We start from the raw sequence: 25,679 nt of genomic DNA, 5'->3' as shown, positions 1-25,679 counted from the left end.
TTTAAATGCAAACAAAAAATAATGGTATGTGTATTGAAATGTGGAAGACCTAATTTTCCACCCAGACATCCAGTTTTCATCTAAAAGACAAATAGCTGATGCAGCTGTGTTATATGGCCACATTGACTCGCCACCAATAATGTAGAGGTATGGTATCAAGGAGTATTATGGTGATATTTACTGGACTGAACTCAGTGACTTCCTGCAGCCTCTATACTGTATTCGCCAGTACTTTGGCAGCCATCTTTCTTTTACGGCAAAACCGATTTTCAACCATGAACTTCAGATTCCAACATGCCAATTACACCTGAACCTCCACAGGTCAACATGACCACAACAAGGTTAAACAGCAGAATCCTTCCCAGGCATCAGGCCTGGCGTTGGCCTTCAACAGCGTTAGCATCAGCAGCTAGCATCAGCAGCTAGCATCAAACCCACAGCAGCTCCGACTCTGAGATGTCTTCTGGACCCGCCATCGGGCAGCTGCTTGACTTAACAAACCTTTGACGGGTCGGGCGGATCCCAGGGGCCGCATGAAGCGATCCTGACTGTCAGGCCCCTCTCCGGCTCCAGGGGTCCCTCTCCCGGCTCCTGGGGTCCCTCTCCGGCTCCAGGGTCCCTCTCAGGCCCAGGGTCCCTCTCCGCTCCAGGGTCCCTCTCCGGTCCAGGGTCACCCAGGTCGGCTTGCTCTTCCTCTGCTGTCCTGTTCATCCACAAAGACGACTGCTGTAACTTAACCAGAACAAAACAAAACCCTCAAATAAGGAGTCCAAAGAAGAACTTACTACCGAGTAACATGGCGCTGCTCCCAACATGGCGCTGCTCCCAACATGGCGCTCCTCCCAACATGGCGCTCCTCCCAACATGGCGCTGCTCCCAATGGCTGCTCCTCCCAACATGGCGCTGCTCCCAACATGGCCTCCTCCCAACATGGCGCGCTACCCAACATGGCGCTCCTCCCAACATGGCGCTGCTCCCAACATGGCGCTCCCTCCCAACATGGCGCTGCTCCAACCTCCTCCTCCCACGCGCTGCTCCCAACATGGCGCTCCTCCCAACATGGCGCTCCTCCCAACATGGCGCTGCTCCCAACATGGCGCTCCTCCCAACATGGCGCTCCTCCAACATGGCGCTGCTCCGCCGCCTCGCGCCGACCGTCAGCAGGTGAGTTAAGGCTCATTGGGCCCCGGGGACCGCGGGCTCATTGCAGGTGGATTCAGCAGTTTTTGGAGAGATTTAGTCTGAGCATCAGAAACGATGCGGTGTCTCAGAGGACAGAAAGCTCGTTTTTACATCCGGGTTCCAGAGTTCATGAATGCCGCGCCGCTTCTGTCTTTCAAACAATTAACGTGGAAGCTGCGCATGCGCATCACGCTCATAAATGACAAACATGGCGCTGTTGGACATGACAATTTCCAGTAAAACTTGCCAACTGCAAAATCCAGTGCGCATCTCAAACCGTAATAAAGCCAGTGGAAATAGCACTATGTTTACTCCCAACATACTTGTAGAATCATTTAGGCAAACAGTGACATTGATTTACATTTTGTTATGATGTAAGACTGAAGACACGTTTTAAAGCTTTGAAAATGTACATTGTAGTCAGAACAACAATTTATCTCTAATGCAGTTTTTGCTGCAGGGGTCCCCACTGTGGGGGGCCCTGGAGGGCCGGTAGCATCCTGCATGTTTTAGTCCTTGGTGGCAGTGGCAACCTTCCAGAATGTCAAAGTTCTTCTCTGGATCAAATGGAGCCGCCATTTGATCCAGGCGCGTTAAAACAGGAAAAACTAAAACATGCAGGAAGCAACCGGCCCTCAGAGAAACAGTGAAATTTAACATATATAACTTATACTGCTCCTCCAGTCCTCCACTCCTACATAGCTTATTAATAATTGTGTAATGAACTTATTAAAAGTCTCCATTCATTCTGTCAGAACAATGAAGTCGAGTCCAGTCGGACAGATGTTTCACGTTTCAGTTTTAAATCAAGATTATTTTCTAAGAAAGCAACAGGACATGAAATGACACAACCAGATCATCTTTATTACTCATCTTTTGCTCCATTTTACATTTAGAAAATTCAAATCACACAAAAGTTTTCTGTCTGGAGAGTAAATTGTAAATTTACTTTAATGATCGACAAAATTAAACCAAATTTTGCAAGCTGTTGATTAACAGGACAGTTTGACATTTTGACACCTTACTGGCAGGAATGTTAAATCTTTATTTTAATTACATTTTTTCAGTGGAATGAAGACACAAGGAACTGAAAATATATTTTAATATAGAAACAAGATGCAAAGTTTGAACTTATTGCTACTTTTTCAAATAGGCTGAAATGTAGGATGGACACAGATACAAACATTTAATGTTTAATTTACCTTTACAAAGACCTTAATGGTCCCACTTTCCCTCCAGGCTTTTTTACCTTTTTGAATTTGAGCTAAAAAAAAACAACAAATTTTGTATTTTTATTTACTTTTATTCTGTTTTTGTCTTTTTTAAATATTTCATAAAGCTAAATTGAACAAACAAAAACGTTACTTACTTGTGAGAAAAGATACCCAAAACAAAGTGAAATTATGTTTCCAAGCCTTCCTCATGCCACAGCCTAAGTAGTTTCAAACCACGACTTTGACTAGGCCAATACAGAACCCCATCTGGCTGAATTCAGATATAAATTATGTCTTTACTCAGGTTCTGTTAAATATGAAAATTTGTGGTGAAAAAACACAACCTATTTCCTGTATTACACTTTTTTACTTTATCATATTTTTTGCCAGATTTTTTCCATAAATTTCAGAAATATTTTGGATATTTTTTTAGTAAACACAGGATAAAAATATCTTTTTTTCCACATTTGTGTTGACAACCATATTAATATTGACAATTTATGTAAATACATACATTTTATTCCTGAAAACCACTTCATGTTGCTGAGCACTGCACAAATAAAATTAGATTGAATGATCCGATTATTCATTGCAAACATTTATTACATTTTGTAATGATGCAAACAACAGCAGGTCCCATTCATGTTGGAACATCTCATTACTTATTCATGAGGGATGAAAGAGACACAAAGGGACAGGGACAGATTAAAGTATATTATGCACATTGTTTCCTTAAAAAAACAAAAACATGACAATCATCTCTAGTTGGTAATTTTGGCATTGTGTTCCCTCGTACAGAGTTAATAATAGTTCTTAAAAATAATCAAAAGAACAAGGCATGCATAATAGTTCCTGTTAATGCACATATTTCAAAGGTTGCCATTCAGAAATAGAAAATCCATGTACGGTGTTTGTGTACATTTCATATATTTATATTTAATATGGTCCCTTTGTCGGAGGTGTCCTAGGCCTGTCTACCTGTCTCCGCTGTTTTCACCAAATTCACCCTGTCCAAACGTCTCACTTGCTTCTAATATTGCCTAATTTGAACCAGCGTCTCTTTATTCCTTCCTCATCTCTTTATGGCGTGTTACAGTCAGCCAATTTGATTCCTTTAAATATCTATCTTTGCGTCAGCTGAACATTGTGATATCTACATAATTTTATCAAGAGTTATAGCCAGTATCATATTCTATTTCAAAACAAAAAGAAGTTGGCTCCAGTTTTAAAAGGGAGCCTGCTGAGAGGCTGGACAGAAAGAGATATGGGTCTAATTTATGATACACTAAGATAAACGCACTGCTCCATTCAAATACACGGGAAACAGCCAAATGTGTGATGGTGAGGGCAATTTTTAAATTTACTCAAACCATGTTAAAGAAAGCAACAAAAAAAAAACTGGTTAAATACAAGGTGGAATGAATTTATCTGTTAAAAAAGTGTACTGCTGTGTGGCTGTCTCTGAGTTTGGGGGAAGGAAGAAGTTTATTTAGCAACAGAATCAAACAGATTTAAACTTCTGAGTGTATCGGAAGAGGAGGACAGCAAACGACAGACACGGTGTAGAAAAGATTCAACCATTTCAACGTGAACCCCTCTCTCTTGGAAAAATGAAACAAAGTAAAGAGATGATGATGATGATGATGAGAGTGAGTGAGTGTGTGTGAACCAAATGTTCGACCAATAAAAGTCTATTGGGGTCGAGTCGTACTGGTTTCTCTGGAGGCGAAGGCAGACTTGATTAACCGAACGGGGCTCAGAGGATGATGATGGCGGGCGTCTGGATGGGCTGGTTTTGGCGCCCCTCGCCGATGGCGTAGTGGGAGGCGGGCCTGGTTTAGTCGATGTACTGGGACAGCCAGCGGAAGCCCTCGCCGTAGCCCTGCCTCTTCAACACGCTGCACATGAAAACCTCCAGTGGTCTCGTGTTCAGCTCCTTCATGGGGACGCTGCCCTGGAGACCAGAAAGGTTTTTATCCAATATCAGCGTGAAGCAGGAGAGGATGGAGAGTTATACACCTACTATAAAAACACTAATTTATGTAGTATTAATGAAGGTGTACAGATTTACTGGAGCTGATTTCCTGATTCTATATTCATTATAGATCGGCTGAGAACCGATGTGGAGCCGATCTTTTCTAACTCAGCAAAGGTCTAAAGGTCAGACTGGCAGGCCGGCCCGCTCAGGGCTGCAGTCGCCCCACTGTGACCAACTCAGTCACTCTACATTTAGCAATATTTCAGACAAAAAAAACTTAAAAACATCAATATCGGTCAAAAATGGATCAGCAGGTCAGGCTTTTAAATTGATGATTGTCCAGAAAACTGCAGTCAGTGAATCTCCAGCTTTAAATAAAACATTTTATTCCTAAACCAAACAGCAGCTTTCCTTCATGATTTGAAAAGTTCATTCAATACAGCGCAGGGCTGATCTGTTGATTAGTTTTGGATTAATCAATTAATCATTGGCAACCAAAAGGTGCCTAACAGTTTGTTGGGTTTTTTACTTAATTTAAACCAGATGAAACTTTGCTAAATGAGGAGTTCAAACACATTTCCAGACAAAGTAAAGTAACTAAACCCCAAATCGTTTTCTTTGCTGATTATTGAGACAGGTTAGTTCTGATTCTGTATTCATGTTTCTGTAGGTGAATTTTAATGTTTTCATATAATCAGACAAATGAGTCATCAGGTAGAAAATCAGCCGCGCTGGGTTATGCTTTCACTGCGGCGTTAGTTACACTTTCTACAGTTTTGGTTTAATTTCATGTCTGATTAGCTAATTATCAGAATATTAAATCATTTATAAAATCATTCTTTCAATAATTGATTCATCGTGATTAATCCAATTAATTATTAAAACAATGTTTTATTTTTTTTTTCTTTTCATTGTAGACTGAACGCAAACTGATCTTTGCAGTTTTAAAGTTCATTTGGTCTCAAATACCTGAAACATTAAATCAGAATCAAATCAAATTTTATTTGTAGAGCACATTTCAGCAGCAAGGCATTTCAAAGTGCTTTACATCATAAACACAAAAAATATCAGTGTAATATTAAACATTTTGACACTTTTAGTTCAGCAGTTTTATTATTTGTTTTACTTAGTTGATCAATACCAGCTTTGTTAAAGAGCTGAAGAGGTTTGTTCATAAGAAGTTGTTGATATTTAATATGAATATTTTTGTAAATTCACTCCATCTATTGGTCTATAACTCACCAGGCAGGTATTCAGGAAACAACTGAGAGCTGATTGGCTGTGATTTCCTGATTATCAGCTGATGCTGGATGAAAGAGGTTCAACAACAAATGGAGTCCAATCGAAAGTTTAAATCTGATATGACTTTTTCCATTCTCAAATTTCCATATTGAAAAATCTGAGTCCAAATTGTGTTTTCAAAACCATTTCCAGACTGTAAAAAAGACAGATGATTTTGTTCCTCTTTTTTTCACGTCAGTCTTTGAGTTATTTTAGCTTTTTATTTGTTTCTGTGACCATAAGGCAGACCGTTTGCTCCGTTCCTCACCTTGCCTGTCGTCTGGCCGTATAATCCAAAACATTCGCGCAGCTTCTCCTCGCTCACAGCTTCAGACCTGTCAATTTTGTTGCCAAGGATTAAGATAGGCACATTTCCGATGGTCTCGTCTGTCATTAGCGCCTAGAAAAGTGGATAAGAAAGAGCTATAATTATAGATCATCACTGAAACAGTATGTCAGATTAAAAGCCAATCCGAGCAAAAAGCATCCTACATATTTAATCTGTAAAATCTAGTAGAAATCCAACAGTGTTTTTACTAATGTTTCTCTAGTTTTTGTAAATATGTTGTTAAAATATTTTATAGATGCATATTACCTTTATCCAAATTCTGTCCCAGTTTTTGACAAAATAATTCAAAGGAAAACCACAGAAAAGCAGAAAGTTTGATGATTTATGAAACTTATTGCTATTGGTGATGCAGTTCCTGTATTTACATATGCAGAATCAAACTCCTCGACTGGCAAAGAGCTCAGAAATGGCAGAAAGCTGAATGTTTTCATCCCCAGATTGACCTCTGTGCTGGACAGAGACTTTGTGTCACATGTGCAGAAATTTCCCAAACCAAAACGACAAACCTGAAAAATTCATCTTTCTGTCACAAACTATTCCATCACTAAAGCAGCCGACACTCACATCAAGTTCTGCTTTAGATTCACCCATTCTCTGAAGGTCTGCACAATCCACGATGAAGACGATCCCGTTAATGGCAGGGAGGTAGGTTTTCCACACTCTCCGGGCTGCAGAGGCAAAAATAACCCACTTGTCAATAAACTGAAGATGAAAATAAAGAAAATTTCAATATATGTACAGACCCACTACTGGTTATAGTTTACAAAAGGAAATTTTGATCATGTGCTCAATGCTGGATTCTGCAGCACATCAACATGATAATTCTGTCACAGTCAAGCTACCATAACTGAGCTACTTCCTTCTGACTCACTATTTTTCCTGATTGAAACTTTTTTTCTGACCTTGTTATCTTGTTGCCGTTAGTAGTGAAGCACTGCGTCCATTTTTCTTTTACATATCTGACATATTTAATTTAGCGCGTTATGTTGATAATCTGGCAACTAAAACCCATGCTAGTCATCATTAGCGAGGAGCTTTTCGCCCTCCAGCAGGAAGCTGCAGAAGGGATCTTGTGCATGTGATGTTATGCTGCAACAGGTCTGTGTGTATCTATATATAAAAAAATGAATTACACACCCTGTGCGTGGCCTCCAAGGTCAAAAGTGGTGAATGTCATGCCAGCAATCGTCAGCTCCTCTGATGCTGAGGAAAGAAACCAAAAACCCAGACTTACAAACTGCTGCATGATGTTTCTAAGTTGTTGTATGTGTGGAAACAACTCACTGGGGTGTAAAGTTGGCACATGCTGTCCCAGTCTGTCATCTTTGAGCATGTGCAGTAGTGTCGTTTTGCCAGCATTGTCCAGGCCAAGAAATACTAACTGCCCGATTTCTTGTACAGTCCTAAAATTAGGAGCAAACTTAGATTTCTAAGTCGTAACAAATCTAAACAAAAAACTTTGTCTTTTACATCCTGAAATCTTAAAGGTCTAAAAAGAAAAAACAAGAAATTACAATAGATGTAAATAAATGAATAAAAGTAGTTCAAATACGCATCTAAGAAAATTAACCAAACATTCAGTAAAAAGAAATGTTTTTTTAATATTAAGTAGAAATATTTCTGGTGCATGCTACAAAACAGACAAAGTTTCTGTTCTTTGTTGCTTTTGTTTGAATTGTTTAAAGGACAAAGAACTGAAAGCAAACTCAACAACATCAGATCAAGTTCTTTATCTTCTGTTATGTAACTATGGAAACAAATACGCAATGCTGCAAATAAAATAGAAGTTGAATAAAAGCCATTTTATAAAGACACCAGGTCCAGCGCAGCTCTGATTTCTGAATGAGCTGATATTTTTAGAACGAGTCGCTAAGAACTGAGAAAAGAGCAAAGTGGGAAAAAAGCATCATGTGAAGCATTTTCTGCTGTCTTGTTGGCAAAATGTGCAGCACAAAGAAACATGCTAATGAGTGTGTTGCTTCACACTTTCCTCCACTGCTGTGAGTGACGTTTATGAAACTGTTGTGCTTCTGGACTTGATGAGAGAAAAGTGACATTTGTCTAAACTGGGCTGAATAAACCGGATAAAAGGTGCAAACTGAAGCCACTCCTCACTCAGCTGAGTCAGCACAGCGAAACTCAGAGGATTTATAAGATTGGAGGCTGAGTCAGCGCCGCTGAACGTCATCATTACTCACAGCGCTCTGAGCAACCTGTCAAACTGGGAGAACTGGAACAATCGCTGCATGTCGCTCTGACTGAAACTGGAGCAGCGCACTGGGGAGAAGACCTACTGGTACACTTCAGGAGAGCCAACGCTCGCTCGCGTCAATCTAGAGGCTAAAGCAGATGGGGGAGGAGCTTGTGCTTCAAAATAATATTTCCTTCGTTTGCTTTAAGAGATTAATATTACAGAGCGCAAGGGGCACCGGAAAAAAATAATCTCACTTTAGTCTCAGGATTTCTCAATATTGAAGTCAGAAGTTTAATGAAAAAAAGTCAGAATTCAAAAGAAGAAAAAAAACAACTAAAACGATCCAAATTTGGAGGAAAACCATCAGGATTCTGAGATGTAAGTTTCAAATCATATCTGTTGTTGTTCCAGTGGCTCTAATTGCATTAACTTCCTGGACAGACAGGTTGACATTCTTCCGTTCGATGTTGAGGTCAAAATGTAAAAATCTCAGCAGACTCTGGACCGATTCCCAGGAACCCGTTAAGAGTTCCTGGAAATCGGAACAATGAATATTTCAAATATCAAACTAAATAGTTGTCATTTCTGAAGCTCTTTGTTTTGGTTACAGAAGGAAAACTTGCAATAATGTTGGAAATTTTTTAGCCAAAGGTATGAGTTGTTACAAATATTTAACCCAAAATAGTTTTTTTCTGCCAGGTTTAAATTTCAGCGATTAGGGAAAATATTTAATAAATTCAAAATTTACTGAAAAGGTTTTGTCAAACAAACAAATATGTTTCATTTCTAATTCTCTTTTGCTGCATTAAATGTACATTAGCATATTAATTATTAGCACAGCAACCAAATCAATACAGCGACACTGAAATGGCAACAACCAGCAGCTTCACCAAAACTTTGACTCAAACTTCCAGCTCTGTTCAGCAATTTTCTTTTTGTTCTTGAATTTCTCTCGGTATAAAAAGCTGTGATTGCATCTCCAGGACTTCAGCACTCACCTAAAAACTGTAGTACGCTATTGAAACCGCTATAAATCCAATCGAATAGGAATGACATATCCGGAGCTGTTTAATTCTGCAAGACAAAACGAAAGACAGAAGAAGTCATTAATGGAAAAACTAATAAGGAAATGCAAAATGTTTCGTTTGTGTGAACCTAGTTCCTGGGGCTAACTCATCCAAAACGCAAAATAAATACAGGAAGGTTTCAGCACTTAAACTGTTTCTGAGAACAACCTGCTGAAGATGCAAACAATATGTATATTTTACAGAAATGAGCTATAAATGAGATTACAATTAAAATAGAAACTGATGGAAAAGCAAAGACAGAAATAAGTATACCTTTAATTTAATAAAATCTCATATTAATAATAATAATAATAATACAATTCTGTTTTTTGGAGACAAATCACAAGAAAGAAAGTTTCTTCAATAAAAATCTGTTGCAGCAACATTAATTGGAACAATGAAGCAGTTCTTCACTTCATGATTAATTTTTGTTAAAATCAGAGCATAATCTGGAAAAACCTTCAAACTAAGGGCAGTTTTATAAATCACTATAACTGTAGAGTCAAGAGTTCATTATGATTCATTTATAGTTTATGGTTTCTTATCACCTTATCCTACTTTTTACAAGCTTGTTACTCATTTTGTCTGTGACTAAACACCAGAGGAGGCAAAGTAACCAAAATCTATACTCAAGTAAAAGTAGAAACACATCAAAATAATTTTACTCAAGTCGAAGTAAAAAGTATCCAGTCAGCAAATATCTCAAGAGTAAAAAAACTATTTGGTGTAAAGTTTATTCAAGGGCTGAGCAAGTAATCAAATCGTTTCATATTTAAAAATTCAAGGTTTCCCCCAGAAAACTTGCTCAGCCTGGCGGTGGATGAGGGAGGAAAAGTGAAAATATTACTGTGTAATTATATGTTACGGGAAAACAGCATCAGTGAAACGATATCTTCAAACAACAAATCAAATTATTTACACTTCTGTTTAATCCAATTGAAGTCAGCGGCTCCATCAGGGCCCATAAATGCTAATATTTTAACACAGATATATGAATGTAACATTTGTTTATCAATGCTGCTAAATCTAATTCAGTGTTTCAACATGAAAAGATTTTAAAAACTGAAGTTGTTCGAGGTTCTGATGGTTTTAGCAGCAAGAGGGGCCCGTAGGTCAGATTCTGCTCCAGGCCTCATGCAGCCTTGGACCGGCCCTGCAGGATGAGCAACAAACGGAGATTTAATGTAAAGCTGCTAATGTGGCTTTAGTAGCTCAGATGTTTCTGTATGAGTTTAAGAGCCACAGAAACTGTTTTGGCTGCTGGAGTTTATGGGACGAGTTCTCAGATCTCCACGGACATTAACTCTGTCTGACGAAGTGGACAAAGCGACGGTGTGATTGGTCCGCTCTCCTGCTTTAAATGCATCCACTACAGACTTATCTTTTAGGAATAAATCCTCTCTACCAATGAAACGCTCAAAGCAAAGAGACCCTTGCAATCCATAATGACAAAAATAACCAAAAAGTGGGATTTCTTTATTATTATTTTCCTAAAAACTAAAACAAGCTACGCTTAGCCTAGTGTAAATCCTGGCGGGTTGCCAGGCTTATAATGCCCTGGGGAAACCCTGAAATTACATCAGCAGATGGACCAAAATATAATGTTATGCAGAAATTTTGGTATTTTAAGGGCCAAAATACAAGTAATAAAAAAAATTATAAAATCAGGCAAAATAAAATGTTTCTAAATCAGTTTCTTTCAATAAAACTTCTGAAACTGCAGGGGTGAGTCTGAGTCTGGTGAATCTTTGGTTAAAATGTTTGTTTTTCATTCAGTGAGAATTTTTTTAAATTTTACTCAAGTAAGAGTAGAGATACTTAACATAGTTAAAATACTCTTAAAAATACATTTAAAAGAAATTATGTAAATGTAACTAGTTACTAAATACCATAAGTCAGAAGAAGTTATGAAATTAAAATTTTCTTCGTTAAGGATTGCTCACTGCTGATTTCCAACCCCATCATCATCATCAGCGACTGATCCTGCAGCGTACAGCGTGGTAAGCCAGTACTAACCTCCAGGCTTAATTATGCAACGTTCAAACAACTCCAGGGCTAAAGTATAAGGTAGGCAAAGGTCAAGATCAGACAAATACAAAAACAAAAAAAAAGCAGCCAAGTGTCAGACCAGCATGTCAGACATGTGGTCTGATGCACCAGAGAGGGAAACTAACTAAAGTTGAGACTTTTCTTAAAACTACATTTCTTAAAACTAGAGTTAAGAGCATCGAACTCCAGAGCTTCACTCAGAGTATAAATCTAATCTGCTACTCAGACAATTTATCTATATCCTGCTTACGTTTTACTCAAGCTGAAATGTGTCACAGGTCTGAGGCTCTGAACTAATTGTTCTGTTAATATTTTCTGTGAACTTGGAAAAAGTCGAACTATTCACTAATATAAATAATGATCTGATAAAATGTGATTAATATCCACCAACAATTATTTCTAGATTTGCACCTCATTAATTTCCCATTTCAGACAGCCTTTGTAAATTTAAATAAATGAAATGAGAAATCCATACTGGAAAGATAGTTGGTTCAATTCATCTGACCTTTTGACCCCAGTTATTACAACCAGTATCACCTGATGAGATTACGAATGCTACTTCTTTATGGAAAGGATAAAGTTACAACAGTTTTCAGTTTAGCCTAAATGTAAATCAAACAAATATCAAAAACCTTGATTAGATTAAGAAAAGCAGGGGTTAGCTGTAACTCCTAATGATAACATTATTATCACCAGAGAATACAAATATTTTCACAGTTTAGGTTTAAAAATTAAATACTTTTAAGGGACTTGATCAGTTGTTTACTATTATAACAAACTATGAAGGCCAGTGTAATATCAAAAATTTTATTACAAAATTTTACAATGCCATCCTACCAAAAAATACAACTTTTTAGAAGTGTGTTTGCATTATTATCTGTTGTTCCTACATTTAATCAACATGCGTTATTATATTTCTCCCCTAACTTTATACAACAATGTTAACGTTAGCCAGTCTTTGTAAATGTTAACAGTCTCTGCTAACAAAATAAAAACCACCAGCTACTCTGGGATCGTGTGAAACCTGCTGTGGGCTGTCACACTTCAAAAGGTTTCATAACATTAAAATGAGAAGAAGCGACATTTTACGATACGTGAGATCGGGCCTATATCATATTTCAAAAAGAATACAATGTCATAGCTCTTGTTTAATTTGAAATGATGGGAAACAAATATTTTAGATCAACATCAGTTAACGACCTGAGAACGAGCTACGTGTCATATTCAGTAGGGGACGTCGTTCCGAGTTGCTACTAGCGGGCTAGCTAATTAGCAGTTAGCTAGACAAATAGTTATCTGGTTGCCTAAACGAAGCAGGTTTTGGGGTAACAATAGTGTTTCTCGATGTAATATTACTAAAAACTGCTATTATGCTAAGAATAATACATGGGTAGTTCATAACATGTTTAAAAAAGCTCAATCGAAGCAAAAGAGGAATGCTAATGTAGCATCGTTAGCTACCGGGGAAACAAGCTAAAAAAGCCGACTGCTCACCTCCGTTTTTGTTGTGAAATATGATCAAAACGACTTACCGGTTGCTTAGATGTAGATTTATTTACCAAGTGCCTATGCTCTAACAGTCATGTAAATTAATCTGTCGGTCAAAGGGAACAGGGCGAGCGGCTGCCAGGTCTTCCTCAGCCCTTTCGTATTTTGTTACTGAGCCACGACACTGCAATGGCTGTCCTGCTACTCCCAAGCCGCTTCCTGCTGGTGTCTCACCGTCAGCCTTCCGGCAGGCGAACTGTGGTAAACCAACACCCAAACGTTCCGATATTCTCATTAAATCTTCACATAATGCAAAAATTCATATCGATCCATTTTTTAAATGCATAGGTATATTTAGTTTAGTTTAGTTTAGTTTAGTTTAGTTTAGTTAGTTTAGTTTAGTTTAGTTTAGTTTAGTTTAGTTTAGCTACCAGTACAGTATTATATATTTTTTTAAAAAGGTTAAGCTTGTATTTAAGCAAGAAGGGAAACTTTTGTATTTAAAAAGCTTAATAAAATATATGGTGGGTAACATTTGTACGATTTTAATGATTTTATAGTCATTACATTGAAATAAAGAAAACAAAGAAAGGAGCAAGAAAATATAAAAATAAATAAATAAACTAATTAGAATTAATCAAAATACATATAAAATTAAATAAAACAAACAAATAAAAAACAGAAATTATAACTAAATAAAACAACTTGAATTAATAAAATAAATGAAAAACAAATACAATAAGTATTTTATTTAAGCAGATTTTTTTTAAACTAATGGATGGGAAATACAAAATTCTTAATGCCTTATTCTGCTATTTATATGAGGTGAGGACTACATCAAAACTCTGGTGAAACAGTGAGAAGTGTGCAGAAAAAAAACAAACAGTTCTGAGAATGAAGCAGATGAAAAACTGAGAACTTATTAATAGGAAGCAATATTTTTGTTTTAATAATTAACATTTTCATTTCTGGAGATCATCATAAAAGAGGAACTATTTAACGCAGGTGAGAAAATATCTTCAGTGTAGAAATGGCTTATAATTGTTAGCATTTTTTGAGAATAACAACAAAATTATGAATATACAGCTTCTTGCTCTAATTCTTTTGTCTCATATTTTACTTTTGCTGCCAAACAGGGAAAAATAATTGAGTGGTATTATAATAGATTAGAACAATAATATATGTGTTACTGAACAAAACAAGAAACTAAAACAATAGAAAATATTTTTTAAGTTGTTGAATTGTCTACTAACTCTTACTTTTTAATGTCACCAATGCGAAATTAATATGAATTGTTGGAATGGTACTCTGATTTGGGAAATCCAATATAGGTTCTATAATTCTGACGTTTGCTGCTGACTGAAATGGATTTAACTTTCTTTAATCAATAACACCAAAAGCAAAGACTGATTGTTCCCACAACCCCTTAAGAAATCTTTGCATTGACGTGGCCCTCTACTTGATTTTAATAAAGATATCTGGCACTAACTTGTGTTATTTTATTTTCATAATATTCACTATTTCCCTGGTTTTCCACACCCATTATAAACTTTGCCTCTTCAAGAATCACTCATGCAATAGGAGGAATTTTTCATTTTCCCTTTATTTGTCCAGCAGTGATGACAGATCCAACACATTGTTTGCCTCAGTTAGCAGGACAGAACATGCACACAAAGCAATGCCTTTCTCTTTTGTTGTGGTGTTTTTGTTCTTTTGCATTTAATTTCTTGTTTGACCTGTTTTTGTTGTTATTTAAATGTGTTTTTAATACATATTATGCAGTCGATGCAACCTTTTGCACTGTCTGTACATGTCTGTTGAAAAGTGGTTGATCCATTGTTATATATTTACTTTATTTAATAACATTTCATAATTAATTGAAAAATAACAATTATATTATTTTATTTGTTACATTTGGTTAATTGCGTTTATTTTTTTAAAGATTATTTATATCTCTTAAACGTCTATGAAATACATCACTTCTTGAAAAAAAAACATTCTCGAAAACTGCTTTATAATAACAGTGTCTTCAGTCGGAGGTCTCTTCAGATGCACTGTAACACAAACAGCTACAGGAGAGCCTTCCTGCCCAAAGTCATCAAGTTTCATCCATCCATCCATCCATCCATCCATCCATCCATCCATCCATCCATCCATCCATCCATCCATCCATCCATCCATCCATCCATCTATTTTCTATACGCCTTTGACCGAGCAGGGTCATGAGGGGTGCTGCTGCCGCTCCAGCCAACGTTTTGGGCGAAAGGCAGGGTCACCTGGACAGGTCGCCAGTGTATCACAGAGACAGACAGGACAAACAACCATGGACACACAGAAGGAGAATTTAGGAAGACCAATTAACAGTCATGCTTTTGACTGTGGGAGGAAGCAGGAGTACCCAGAAAGAACCCACCATGCACAGGGAGAACATGCAAACTCCATGCAGAAAGACGCCGGGCTTTCCATGTGTTTTCCACTGTACACATGTACTATGGGATCAAAGCCAGCTCCAAAACAGTGCAAACATTGTAAGAAGTATATACAACATAAACATAAATATGGTGTTATGTACAGTATTAAATCAGTTAACTTTATGTATACAGCCATGCACACATGACCTCAATATAATTGGTGCTTGTCAGAGTTCAGGGTGTAAACTGTTTTTGAGTCTTGATATATGAGGGTTATGAAGCTGGCCTGAGGTTTTGGATGGATGTTTGATGTAGTGAAATCTCAGTCCGTTTTGTTTCTGGTACTCTGAAAAAATCCTGTGCACAGGAGGAAATGCCACGTGTACATACTGCGCATGCCCAACCATTTTTTACGTTGATCCGCTGGGTGATCCCAACTTCCGGTGAAAGGGGAGAAGATTTACTCTGAGCAGGCCCGTCGTTGACCAACCTGTGGGTTGTCGAACCGGGTCTTGGGGTACTAATCATGGTTTAGTGACAGTGAAATATCGCCCAATCAACAGCTTTAAGTCAGCAGATTACTTCCGCCTCGGACTTCGCTCCTTTCTGTGAGCTTTCACCGTCAGAGCCACAGGGCTGAGCGTTTACCGCGACGGGCAGCGCTAGCCAGCTAGCTTTCAGAGCAGTCACCCGAGAACCTCCGAATTAGATTCTGGTGTCTGTTCAACATGTCAACCGCCGGGTTCAACTCCCAGAACGGGACCGGGACGGGACAGACGTACACGAACGGTGAGTAACTTTTTAACGTGTGGCAGGCGGTTCGTTTGGCTGTAGCATGTGAGCTAACGCTGTTAGCCGGAGTCAGGAGACGGTCCGGACTGAGGTTACCAGTTGTTATGCCGAGAAATGCATGCCTGCCGAGAATTGCATCCTGTCGCGGGGAGCGCGCATCGCTCTAAACTCTCGCATATTGACGAGTAAACGGGCTGAAATCCGACCGAAGAGGGAAACTTTTAAAAATATTGGTAACATTATCACGTTTCTTAATCATGTAAGCGCTAAAATTGTGGGTTTTATTTCGCAAATTAATTGAAATAAACACTGATTTTTTTCACGTTTACTGAGCATTTGTCGAACGTTCTTCAGTGTCTGATGAACAAGTTCTCCGCAGCTGCTTTGAAATTCCAAGATTTTTCTTTTAACACCATAATAGCTTAAAACTTTACAAAACCGAGGCCCAATCCCAATTACGTAGAACATTTTATATTACGCTTAGCTGTCTAGTGTATTAATGTAGGGGAGATGCATTTTCATTTCTGAGCCTGCTAATATTTGCATCCCCTGTCTATTGTCCTGTTCATATGAAACTTATAGTGGTAACTCAGGGAACAAGTGTCATTATGTAGAAAAAATGTAATTTCCAAGTTAGCAGGGATGCAATTTTTGGCAATATGGATTTCTAGCTTGCCAAAATTTGCATCCCCCCTGTTTTTCATCAAATATGATCCAATTGAGGTGAAACTCATACCAGCAGTTCTTACAACTACTCTGGTCATGTAGGACAAGTTATTTCACTCTTAACTCTTTATTTCTCAGAGTTAGCAGGGGGTGCAACTTTTGGCAAAATGGATTTCTAGCTTGCCAAAATTTGCATCCCCCCCTGTTTTCATGAAATATTTTCGAAATGATATTAAATTAATTCCAGTAGTTCATAGAACTACTCTGGTCATGTAGAAAAGGTTATTTCACTCTTAACTCGTTATTTATCCAAGTTAGCAGGGGATGCAATTTTTGGCAATATGGATTTTTAGCTTGCCAAAAATTGTATCCCCTCTATTTTTATCAAATATGATCCAATTGAGGTGAAACTCATACCAGTAGTTTCATAGAACTACTCTGGTTATGTAGAAAAGTTGTTTCACTCTTAACTCTTTATTTCTCAGAGTTAGCAGGGGATGCAATATTTGGCAATATGGATTTTCAGCTTGCCAAAAATTGCATCCCCTCTATTTTCATCAAATATTTTCAGAATGATATTAAACTAATACCTGTAGTTCAAAGAACTACTCTGGTCATGTAGAAAAAATATTTCACTCTTAACTCATTATTTTTCAGAGTTAGCAGGGGATGCAATTTTGGCAATATGGATTTTCAGCTTGCCAAAAATTGCATCCCACTGTTTTTCATCAAATATGATCCATTTGAGATTAAACTCATACCAGCAGTTCTTAGAGCTACTCTGGTGATGTAGAAAAAGTTATTTCACTCTCAACTTTGTGTTTCTCCAAGTTAGCAGGGGGATGCATTTTCCGGCAATATGGATTTTGCTCCTGCCAAAATTTGCATGTCCTCTCTATTTTTCTCAAATGTTATGCTAATAACATGGAACTCACAGCAGAAGCTCATACAACTATTCTTCTTATGCAGAAGATGTTATTCCACTCTTAATTTTTTATTTGTACACGTTAGCAGGGGGATGCGTTTTATGGCACAGCCTATTATCAACCTGCCAAAATATGCTTTCCCTCTCTTTTTTCCTCAAATGTTATCCTATTGATATGAAACTCATACCAGCAATTGAGGGAACAAATGTGATCATATAGAAAAAGCTATTTCACTCATAACTGTTTTTTTTTTTAAGCTTGGGGGGATGCATTTTTTGGCATAGCAAATTATGAGCTGCCGATATTTGCATGCCCTTTTTTTCAGCTCAAAAGTGTCGTACAGATTTGAAAGTCACTCTAGTAGCTCAGAGCATACGTGTCATTGTCTAGAACATTTCATATAACACATTACTATCCTAATTCTCCAAATTGCAGGACATGCATTTTCTGACAATTTTCATTTTGAGCACATTCTCAGATGCTTTCAATAATATTTGATGACAATAGCGGGATGCAGATTTTGGCAACCTGAAATTCCACATTGCCGGAAAATGCATCCCCCTGTTAACTTGGAGAAACACAGAGTTGAGAGTGAAATAACTTTTTCTACATCACCAGAGTAGCTCTAAGAACTGCTGGTATGAGTTTCATCTCAATTGGATCATATTGATAAAAATAGAGGGGATACAATTTTTGGCAAGCTGAAAATCCATATTGCCAAATATTGCATCCCCTGCTAATTTGGAGAAATAAAGAGTTAAGAGTGAAATACGTTTTTCTACATGACCAGAGTAGTTCTATGAACTACAGGTATTAGTTTAATGTCATTTCAAAAATATTTGATGAAAACAGGGGGGATGCAATTTTTGGCAATATGGATTTTCAGCTTGCCAAAAATTGCATCCCCTGCTAACTTGGATAAATAACGAGTTAAGAGTGAAATAACCTTTTCTACATGACCAGAGTAGTTCTATGAACTACTGGAATTAATTTAATATCATTTCGAAAATATTTCATGAAAACAGGGGGGGATGCAAATTTTGGCAAGCTAGAAATCCATTTTGCCAAAAGTTGCACCCCCTGCTACTCTGAGAAATAAAGAGTTAAGAGTGAAATAACTTGTCCTACATGACCAGAGTAGTTGTAAGAACTGCTGGTATGAGTTTCACCTCAATTGGATCATATTTGATGAAAACAGGGGGGATGCAAATTTTGGCAAGCTAGAAATCCATATTGCCAAAAATTGCATCCCCTGCTAACTTGGAAATTACATTTTTTCTACATAATGACACTTGTTCCCTGAGTTACCACTATAAGTTTCATATGAACAGGACAATAGACAGGGGATGCAAATATTAGCAGGCTCAGAAATGAAAATGCATCTCCCCTACATTAATACACTAGACAGCTAAGCGTAATATAAAATGTTCTACGTAATTGGGATTGGGCCTCGGTTTTGTAAAGTTTTAAGCTATTATGGTGTTAAAAGAAAAATCTTGGAATTTCAAAGCAGCTGCGGAGAACTTGTTCATCAGACACTGAAGAACGTTCGACAAATATGGCTCAGTAAACGTGAAAAAAATCAGTGTTTATTTCAATTAATTTGCGAAATAAAACCCACAATTTTAGCGCTTACATGATTAAGAAACGTGATAATGTTACGAATATCTTTAAAAGTTTCCTCTTCGTCGGATTTCAGCCCGTTTACTCATCAATATGCGAGAGTTTAGAGCGATGCGCGCTCCCGCGACAGGGGATGCAATTCTCGGCAGGCATGCATTTCTCGGCATAACACCGTTAGCTGCTTCACTTTCACAGGTCGTAGCGTCAGAAGAGCTGTTAGGTTAACCAGGATTAATCTCGACCCGATTCCTAATTTAAGATGACAGAAACAGTTTCTGAGGAGTGAACTGAAGGCTTCTGGCGCTGTAACAATTAGTTTTATTACAAATATTTCAACATTGTGAAGGCAGTGGAGAGCTTTCGGACTCGATGGAAATGAGCTGCTAATCTAAAATCTCTATCAACTTCATGTGTTGAGGAAAGGAAGTCATTATTCAGTGAAATGTTACCATATTTTAAACACCAAGATTCATATTGAAGACGCTCAGAAAGTGTTTGGTGTTTAGCTCACCAGCCTGAAGCTGTTCACAAACATCCAGCTCGTCTTTTCTGCAGAATAATCTGCCAGCAGCCCCGGTCTCCTCCATTTACTGGCTGCTGCTTTGTTGCAGTAGCAGAATATAGAGCCAAACAGAAGCAACTTTTCCTCTGCCTTTCTCTGTACATGTGGCAGTTTGGGACGAACCACAGGATTTCTTCCAGCAGGCATCATCTGCTGTGGAGATTATTTCCACATTTTAATCACATTCCTCTGAGATCAGAAAATATCTACACACACTAAGTGATTGCTGATGTAAGCATTTTGTGGCTTTTAATGCATGAAAATAATTTTTCCTTTACTGCTAACTTTATACATCTCCAGTTTATTGTTCTCCAAGCTTCATTTAAGACCAAATTCCCATTAATTTGGTCTTAAATTAATAAATAAATAAATAAATCTTACATAAATATATCGCTTTGGATTCGATGCCTGCTGTCTGTTAAAGCATCTTAAAGATGTCCTGTTTGTGTACAGTATGAGATCCTGTCGGTATTATCAGGCGCTGTTTACTGGTTTCACAACATCACCATCTTTATTCAAAAAAAAAATCAAAGTTCATTACAAAATGCAGTTAAATAGAAAAGCTAGATTTATTCCCACAGCTGCTGAACATTACAGCTTTTAAACTGCAATGTTTAAAAGCTTACAGTTTTTAAACATTACAAAATTGAGCCTTCCTGCGTGTAGCTCTCACGCAGGAGAGCTACACGTGTGTTCATGAAATATGTATTTCATGAACACATGAAATACGGGACAAAATAAAAGTTAGCAGTGGTTAATTTTCAGTGATGATGCATGAATATTTATTTAAATGAGCTTAATTATCCATTAGTAAATGCTGGCACTTCATGTTTTCACCACCGGATATCTTCCAAGACAGTTTGATGGCCTGATCAGCAGTGTGCAGCGACAGGTCGTCATTTTAAACTCCATCCAGTCAGAGTGAAATCTACCTTCTTCTTTTGTTGCTGGACAATAAAGAAGCTGCAATATGTTGTTGTTTTCCATTAATATAACGGTAATGGCATTTAGCGCTCATTCTCAAATATCAATGAACTTTCAATTTTAATGAACATTTAACTCTCGGACTGCAGGGGATTTTAAATATCCAAAATAAATAAACAAAACAAACGACAAACTAAATGAAGATTAAAACTTTTATCACCCAATTTTTGGTCTAAGAAAGAAAATGATAAATTGTTCAAAATTAAATTATTGAGATTATTTTAATTTATCAGGTGATTAATTTATTGATATGGCAACAATCCTGAATGCTCCTGGTTTATGTATTTGATTTCTCCTGTCAGATTTTACATAATTTCAAAGCAGAGCTTTATCTATCAGATCAGAATATATATATATATATATATATATATATATATATATATATATATATATATATATATATATATATACTTGAGATTGACGAGATACAACACAAATGCTACGGCAAAAGGGAGGAACCCGGATGTCAGGACTGTGGGGACTTAACTACAAGTCCCCACCCAGTGAGGGGATACACGGCCCCAATGAGCGAAACAGAGCTGAACGAGACAGCTGCTGACCTGAGAGAGAGAATCATGACCCGAATGACAACCAGGCCTCCCCGGCGCCAATTACAACGGCTGAGTGAAGTACCATCTGAAAGTCTCATTGAGAATGTGAATGCAGCATTGAGAACGATCCCTACCAACACCATAACAGAAACCAATGAGCTGATCTACAACTCAGCATCAGTGATCCTTGAGATACTTGGCTATAAGAGCAACCATGAGACCCAATACCCACCATGGAAAAGACGGTTAGAGGCTAAAATCAAGGTAACAAGGAGGGAAGTGAGCCAACTGTCAGAGCTCCACAAGGGTGCAATGAAAAGACCAGTACCCAGAAAGTACAGGCAGATGCCCATACCTGAAGCACTCGAGACTGCCAAACAGAGGCTCCAAGCCTTGTCCAGCCGCCTAAAGAGATACACAAGGGAGAATGAATCCAGAAGGATTAACCGGCTCTTCTCCACTCAACCAGCTAAGGTGTACTCTCAATGGCAGGGTAACAATAACAACAGAGCAGACCCACCAAGGCTGGAGACGGAACAATACTGGAAAGGCATATGGGAAAGGGAGGCGTCCCACAACAGCAATGCACAGTGGCTGATCTCTCTACGAGAGGACCACAGCAACCTCCCTGAGCAAGCCCCGGTAACCATCACTGTGACAGATGTCCAAGAAAGAGTCTCAGGTATGAAAAACTGGACAGCACCAGGGCCTGACATGATCCATGCCTACTGGCTAAAGAACTCACTGCTCTCCATGAGCGAATGGCAGCCCAAATGAACCAGCTGCTACAAAGTGGGACTCACCCTGAATGGTTAACTGAAGGGCGGACAATCCTAATCCAGAAGGATCCATCAAAGGGTCCAGTCCCACCCAACTACCGACCAATAACCTGCCTCTCCACAACCTGGAAGCTCATGTCAGGCATCATAGCGGCCAAGATAAGCAAACACATGGATAAACACATGAGCACGGCACAGAAGGGTATCGGTGTAAATAGCAGAGGAGCCAAACACCAACTCCTCGTAGACCGCACAGTTGCCCGAGACTGCAAAACCCGACACACCAACCTGTGCATGGCTTGGATTGATTACAAGAAAGCCTATGACTCAATGCCGCATACTTGGATCATTGAATGCTTAGAGATGTATAACATCAACAGGACTCTGAGAGCCTTCATTGCAAACTCGATGAGGCTGTGGAAAACCACCCTTGAAGCCAACTGCAAACCACTTGCACAAGTGTCCATCAAATGTGGCATATACCAAGGAGATGCTCTGTCCCCGCTACTGTTCTGCATAGGCCTGAACCCCCTCAGCCAAGTTATCAACAAGACTGGCTACGGATACAGACTCAAAAATGGGGCCAATATCAGTCACCTACTCTACATGGGATGACATCAAGCTGTACGCCAAGTGTGAGCGAGACATCGACTCACTGATCCACACCACCAGGATCTACAGCACTGACATTGGGATGTCATTCGGACTAGAGAAATGTGGTCGGCTGGTCACAAAGAGGGGGAAGGTCATCCACACAGAAGGGGTCTCACTCCCAGAAGGAACAATAGCAGACATAGAGGACAGTTACAAGTACCTAGGTATACCACAAGCAAATGGCAACCTCGATGAGGTCAAGGAAAGGAGCCACAGCTAAATACCTCCAACGAATAAGGCAAGTCCTGAGAAGCCAGCTCAATGGCAAGAACAAAATCCGTGCGATAAACAGCTATGCCTTGCCAGTAATCAGATACCCTGCTGGAATAATTAGCTGGCCAAAGGAGGAGATAAAAGCCACAGATATTAAGACCAGAAAGCTACTAACAATGCATGGAGGGTTCCATCCCAAATCCAGCACCCTGAGACTGTACACGAGCCGCAAGGAAGGAGGCAGAGGACTAGTGAGTGTGAGAACCACTGTCCAGGGACGAAACAACTAAGATCCATAAATACATCAGGGACAAAGCCTCAACAGACAATGTGCTCAGTGAATGTCTCAGACAACAGGGAACGGAGGTTGAGGTGCCAGAGATACCATCATGGGAGGACAAACCCCTACATGGGATGTACCACCAGCAAATAACCCAAGTGGCTGATATAAGTAAATCCTACCAATGGCTGGAAAAAGCTGGACTCAAGGACAGCACAGAGGCCCTCATCCTGGCCGCCCAGGAACAGGCCCTAAACACCAGAGCAATAGAGGCCCAGATCTACCACACCAGACAAGACCCAAGGTGTAGGTTGTGCAAGGAGGCCCCTGAGACAGTCCAGCACATCACAGCAGGGTGCAAGATACTGGCAGGGAAAGCGTACATGGAGCGACATAACCAAGTGGCAGGCATAGTGTACAGAAACATCTGTGCAGAATATGGACTGGAAACCCCGAGATCAAAGTGGGAAACACCCCCAAAGGTGGTGGAGAACGCCAGAGCTAAGATCCTGTGGGACTTCCAGATCCAGACAGACAAAATGGTAATGGCGAACCAACCAGACATTGTCGTAGTGGATAAACATCAGAGGAAAGCCGTTGTGGTAGATGTAGCAATACCAAGTGATTGCAACATCAGGAAAAAGGAGCACGAGAAACTGGAGAAATACCAGGGCCTCAGGGAAGAACTGGAGAGGGCCTGGAAGGTGAAGACCACAGTGGTGCCTGTGGTCATCGGGGCCCTCGGGGCAGTAACCCCCAAACTGGAGCAGTGGCTACAACAGATCCCAGGAACAACATCAGACATCTCAGTCCAGAAATGTGCAGTCCTTGGCACAGCCAAGATACTGCGCAGAACCCTCAAGCTCCCAGGCCTCTGGTAGAGGACCCGAGCTCAGGATAAGAACCACCCGCGGTGGGTGAGAAGGGAATTTTTTTTTTTTTTTATATATTGTTGGGGAATTCTTCTGTTAAATCATAAATGAATCACAAGTTTCTTCCTGTGACTCGTTTTTCCAGATTTTATTTCCAATACTTTTTATTCATAACATAATTGAGCGTCTGTCAATCGCATACGGCCGGAGAAAGAAATGTGACAATAAGAACGAGCCACAGTGAGCAAATGAACGACTGATTAGTATTCATAATATTTATTATTTAAATATTTATTGTCTTAAAAACCGTATTGCGTATCAGTGAGGGTCTCACAGTCAAACTTTTCAGTAATAATATTATCTCTGAAGGCCAGTTTCCGTTTGTAAATCCATACTGCCATTTGATTTGTGTGACATTTCTGGAGGCATTGTTCTGATGAGCTCATCTGATTGCCTGCATGAGAAATGTGTCTGAACTTGAAGATGTAGTTCATAAATTTCCTGCAAAGATACATAAAAATAAGAAACTGATATTGTTCTTTTTCATGTAATTGCTCTTTATTTTTCTCTTGCATGTGTTGAGAAAGAGTTGGAGAACGGTAGAAAACTCCTTTTCATTTATGTTATAAATTAATAGACTGCAGCCATTTAAAATGTTTTGCATCTTTCTGAAAAAGCTTTAGATAATGTATCTGATGAGATTTTATATCTTGTATTTATGAAACTGAGGAGAAAATGTCCAATAAAGCTGATTCAGTGAAATGGTTTGATTGGCTGCTCAATTAAATCCCATTAAGGAGATTAGACCTTTGGCTGCAGCTCAGCAGTCAGTTGATGCATTTATTGAGATTCTTGGATTGAATTTAACCTCTTTGGAGGTTAAAGTGCTTGGAGTTAATGTGACCGGATTGGTGCATCTAAAACACAACTTTCCTCTGAGAAACTTCAAGACGACAGTAATGTACGTGAGGCTGAAACGATTCATCTAATTAATCATGATTAATCGATCATTGAAATAATCCATCAACTAATTTAGTAATCAGTTAATCATTAACTGGAGCCCTTAAAAAGACAAACACACTTAGAGCAGCAATAAAAACCAAAACTGTACAAAAATATAAACATTTTGCGTTTCTTCAACTGTAAGTCTATTCTATCCAGAATTACATTTTTTATCTTCTCCTCCTTTAAATTCAGTAAAAAACAATCTCTTGTTAAGCACCTTCATAAGAGATTTATTAATTTAATACAAATAATCAGCAGATTATTAGACAGTATTTTTTTAGCTACAGATTCATCTTTTGGTACAAATGAATGTTATGATGTTGCATTTTATCCAAGAAAATGTAAAAATGTTTTTATTTGTATCTTCTAATGGATTTTTAATATTGTGTAAAAACGACTGAAGTGTTTAAATTAAAAAAATCTAAAAAATGTGATGATTTTTTTTTTTCTTTTTTCGAACAATCATTACTAAAACAATTGTTGGTTGCAGCCCTAAAATGTGGGTCAGTGAGGACTTTTGAGTTTCTGCATTAGTTGTTTCGAGTAACAGAAATGTTTA

General features: G+C 38.5%; 1 protein-coding gene and 1 pseudogene across 2 annotated transcripts in view; one reads left to right on the top strand and one right to left on the bottom strand.

Moving 5' to 3' along the window:
* Window positions 1-2,025: 2,025 nt before the first annotated feature.
* Window positions 2,026-13,018, bottom strand: LOC129355302 (GTP-binding protein SAR1b-like; annotated as a pseudogene).
* Window positions 13,019-15,649: 2,631 nt separating this feature from the next.
* LOC129355297 (protein transport protein Sec24A-like) overlaps window positions 15,650-25,679 on the top strand; it is a 28,279-nt gene continuing 18,249 nt past the window's right edge. For both annotated transcript variants that reach the window (XM_055024810.1, XM_055024809.1), the window contains exon 1: window positions 15,650-16,002. In XM_055024810.1, coding sequence (XP_054880785.1) covers window positions 15,942-16,002 — 61 coding nt within the window. In that variant the 5' untranslated portion in view covers window positions 15,650-15,941. The remainder of the gene's footprint in view (window positions 16,003-25,679) is intronic.

This window comes from Poeciliopsis prolifica, unplaced genomic scaffold (assembly GCF_027474105.1).
Source record: "Poeciliopsis prolifica strain line A6 unplaced genomic scaffold, Auburn_PproV2 SCAFFOLD129, whole genome shotgun sequence".
NCBI lineage: Eukaryota > Metazoa > Chordata > Actinopteri > Cyprinodontiformes > Poeciliidae > Poeciliopsis > Poeciliopsis prolifica.
Note: the sequence above shows the minus strand (reverse complement) of the source record. Positions and strands in the feature narration are given on the sequence as shown.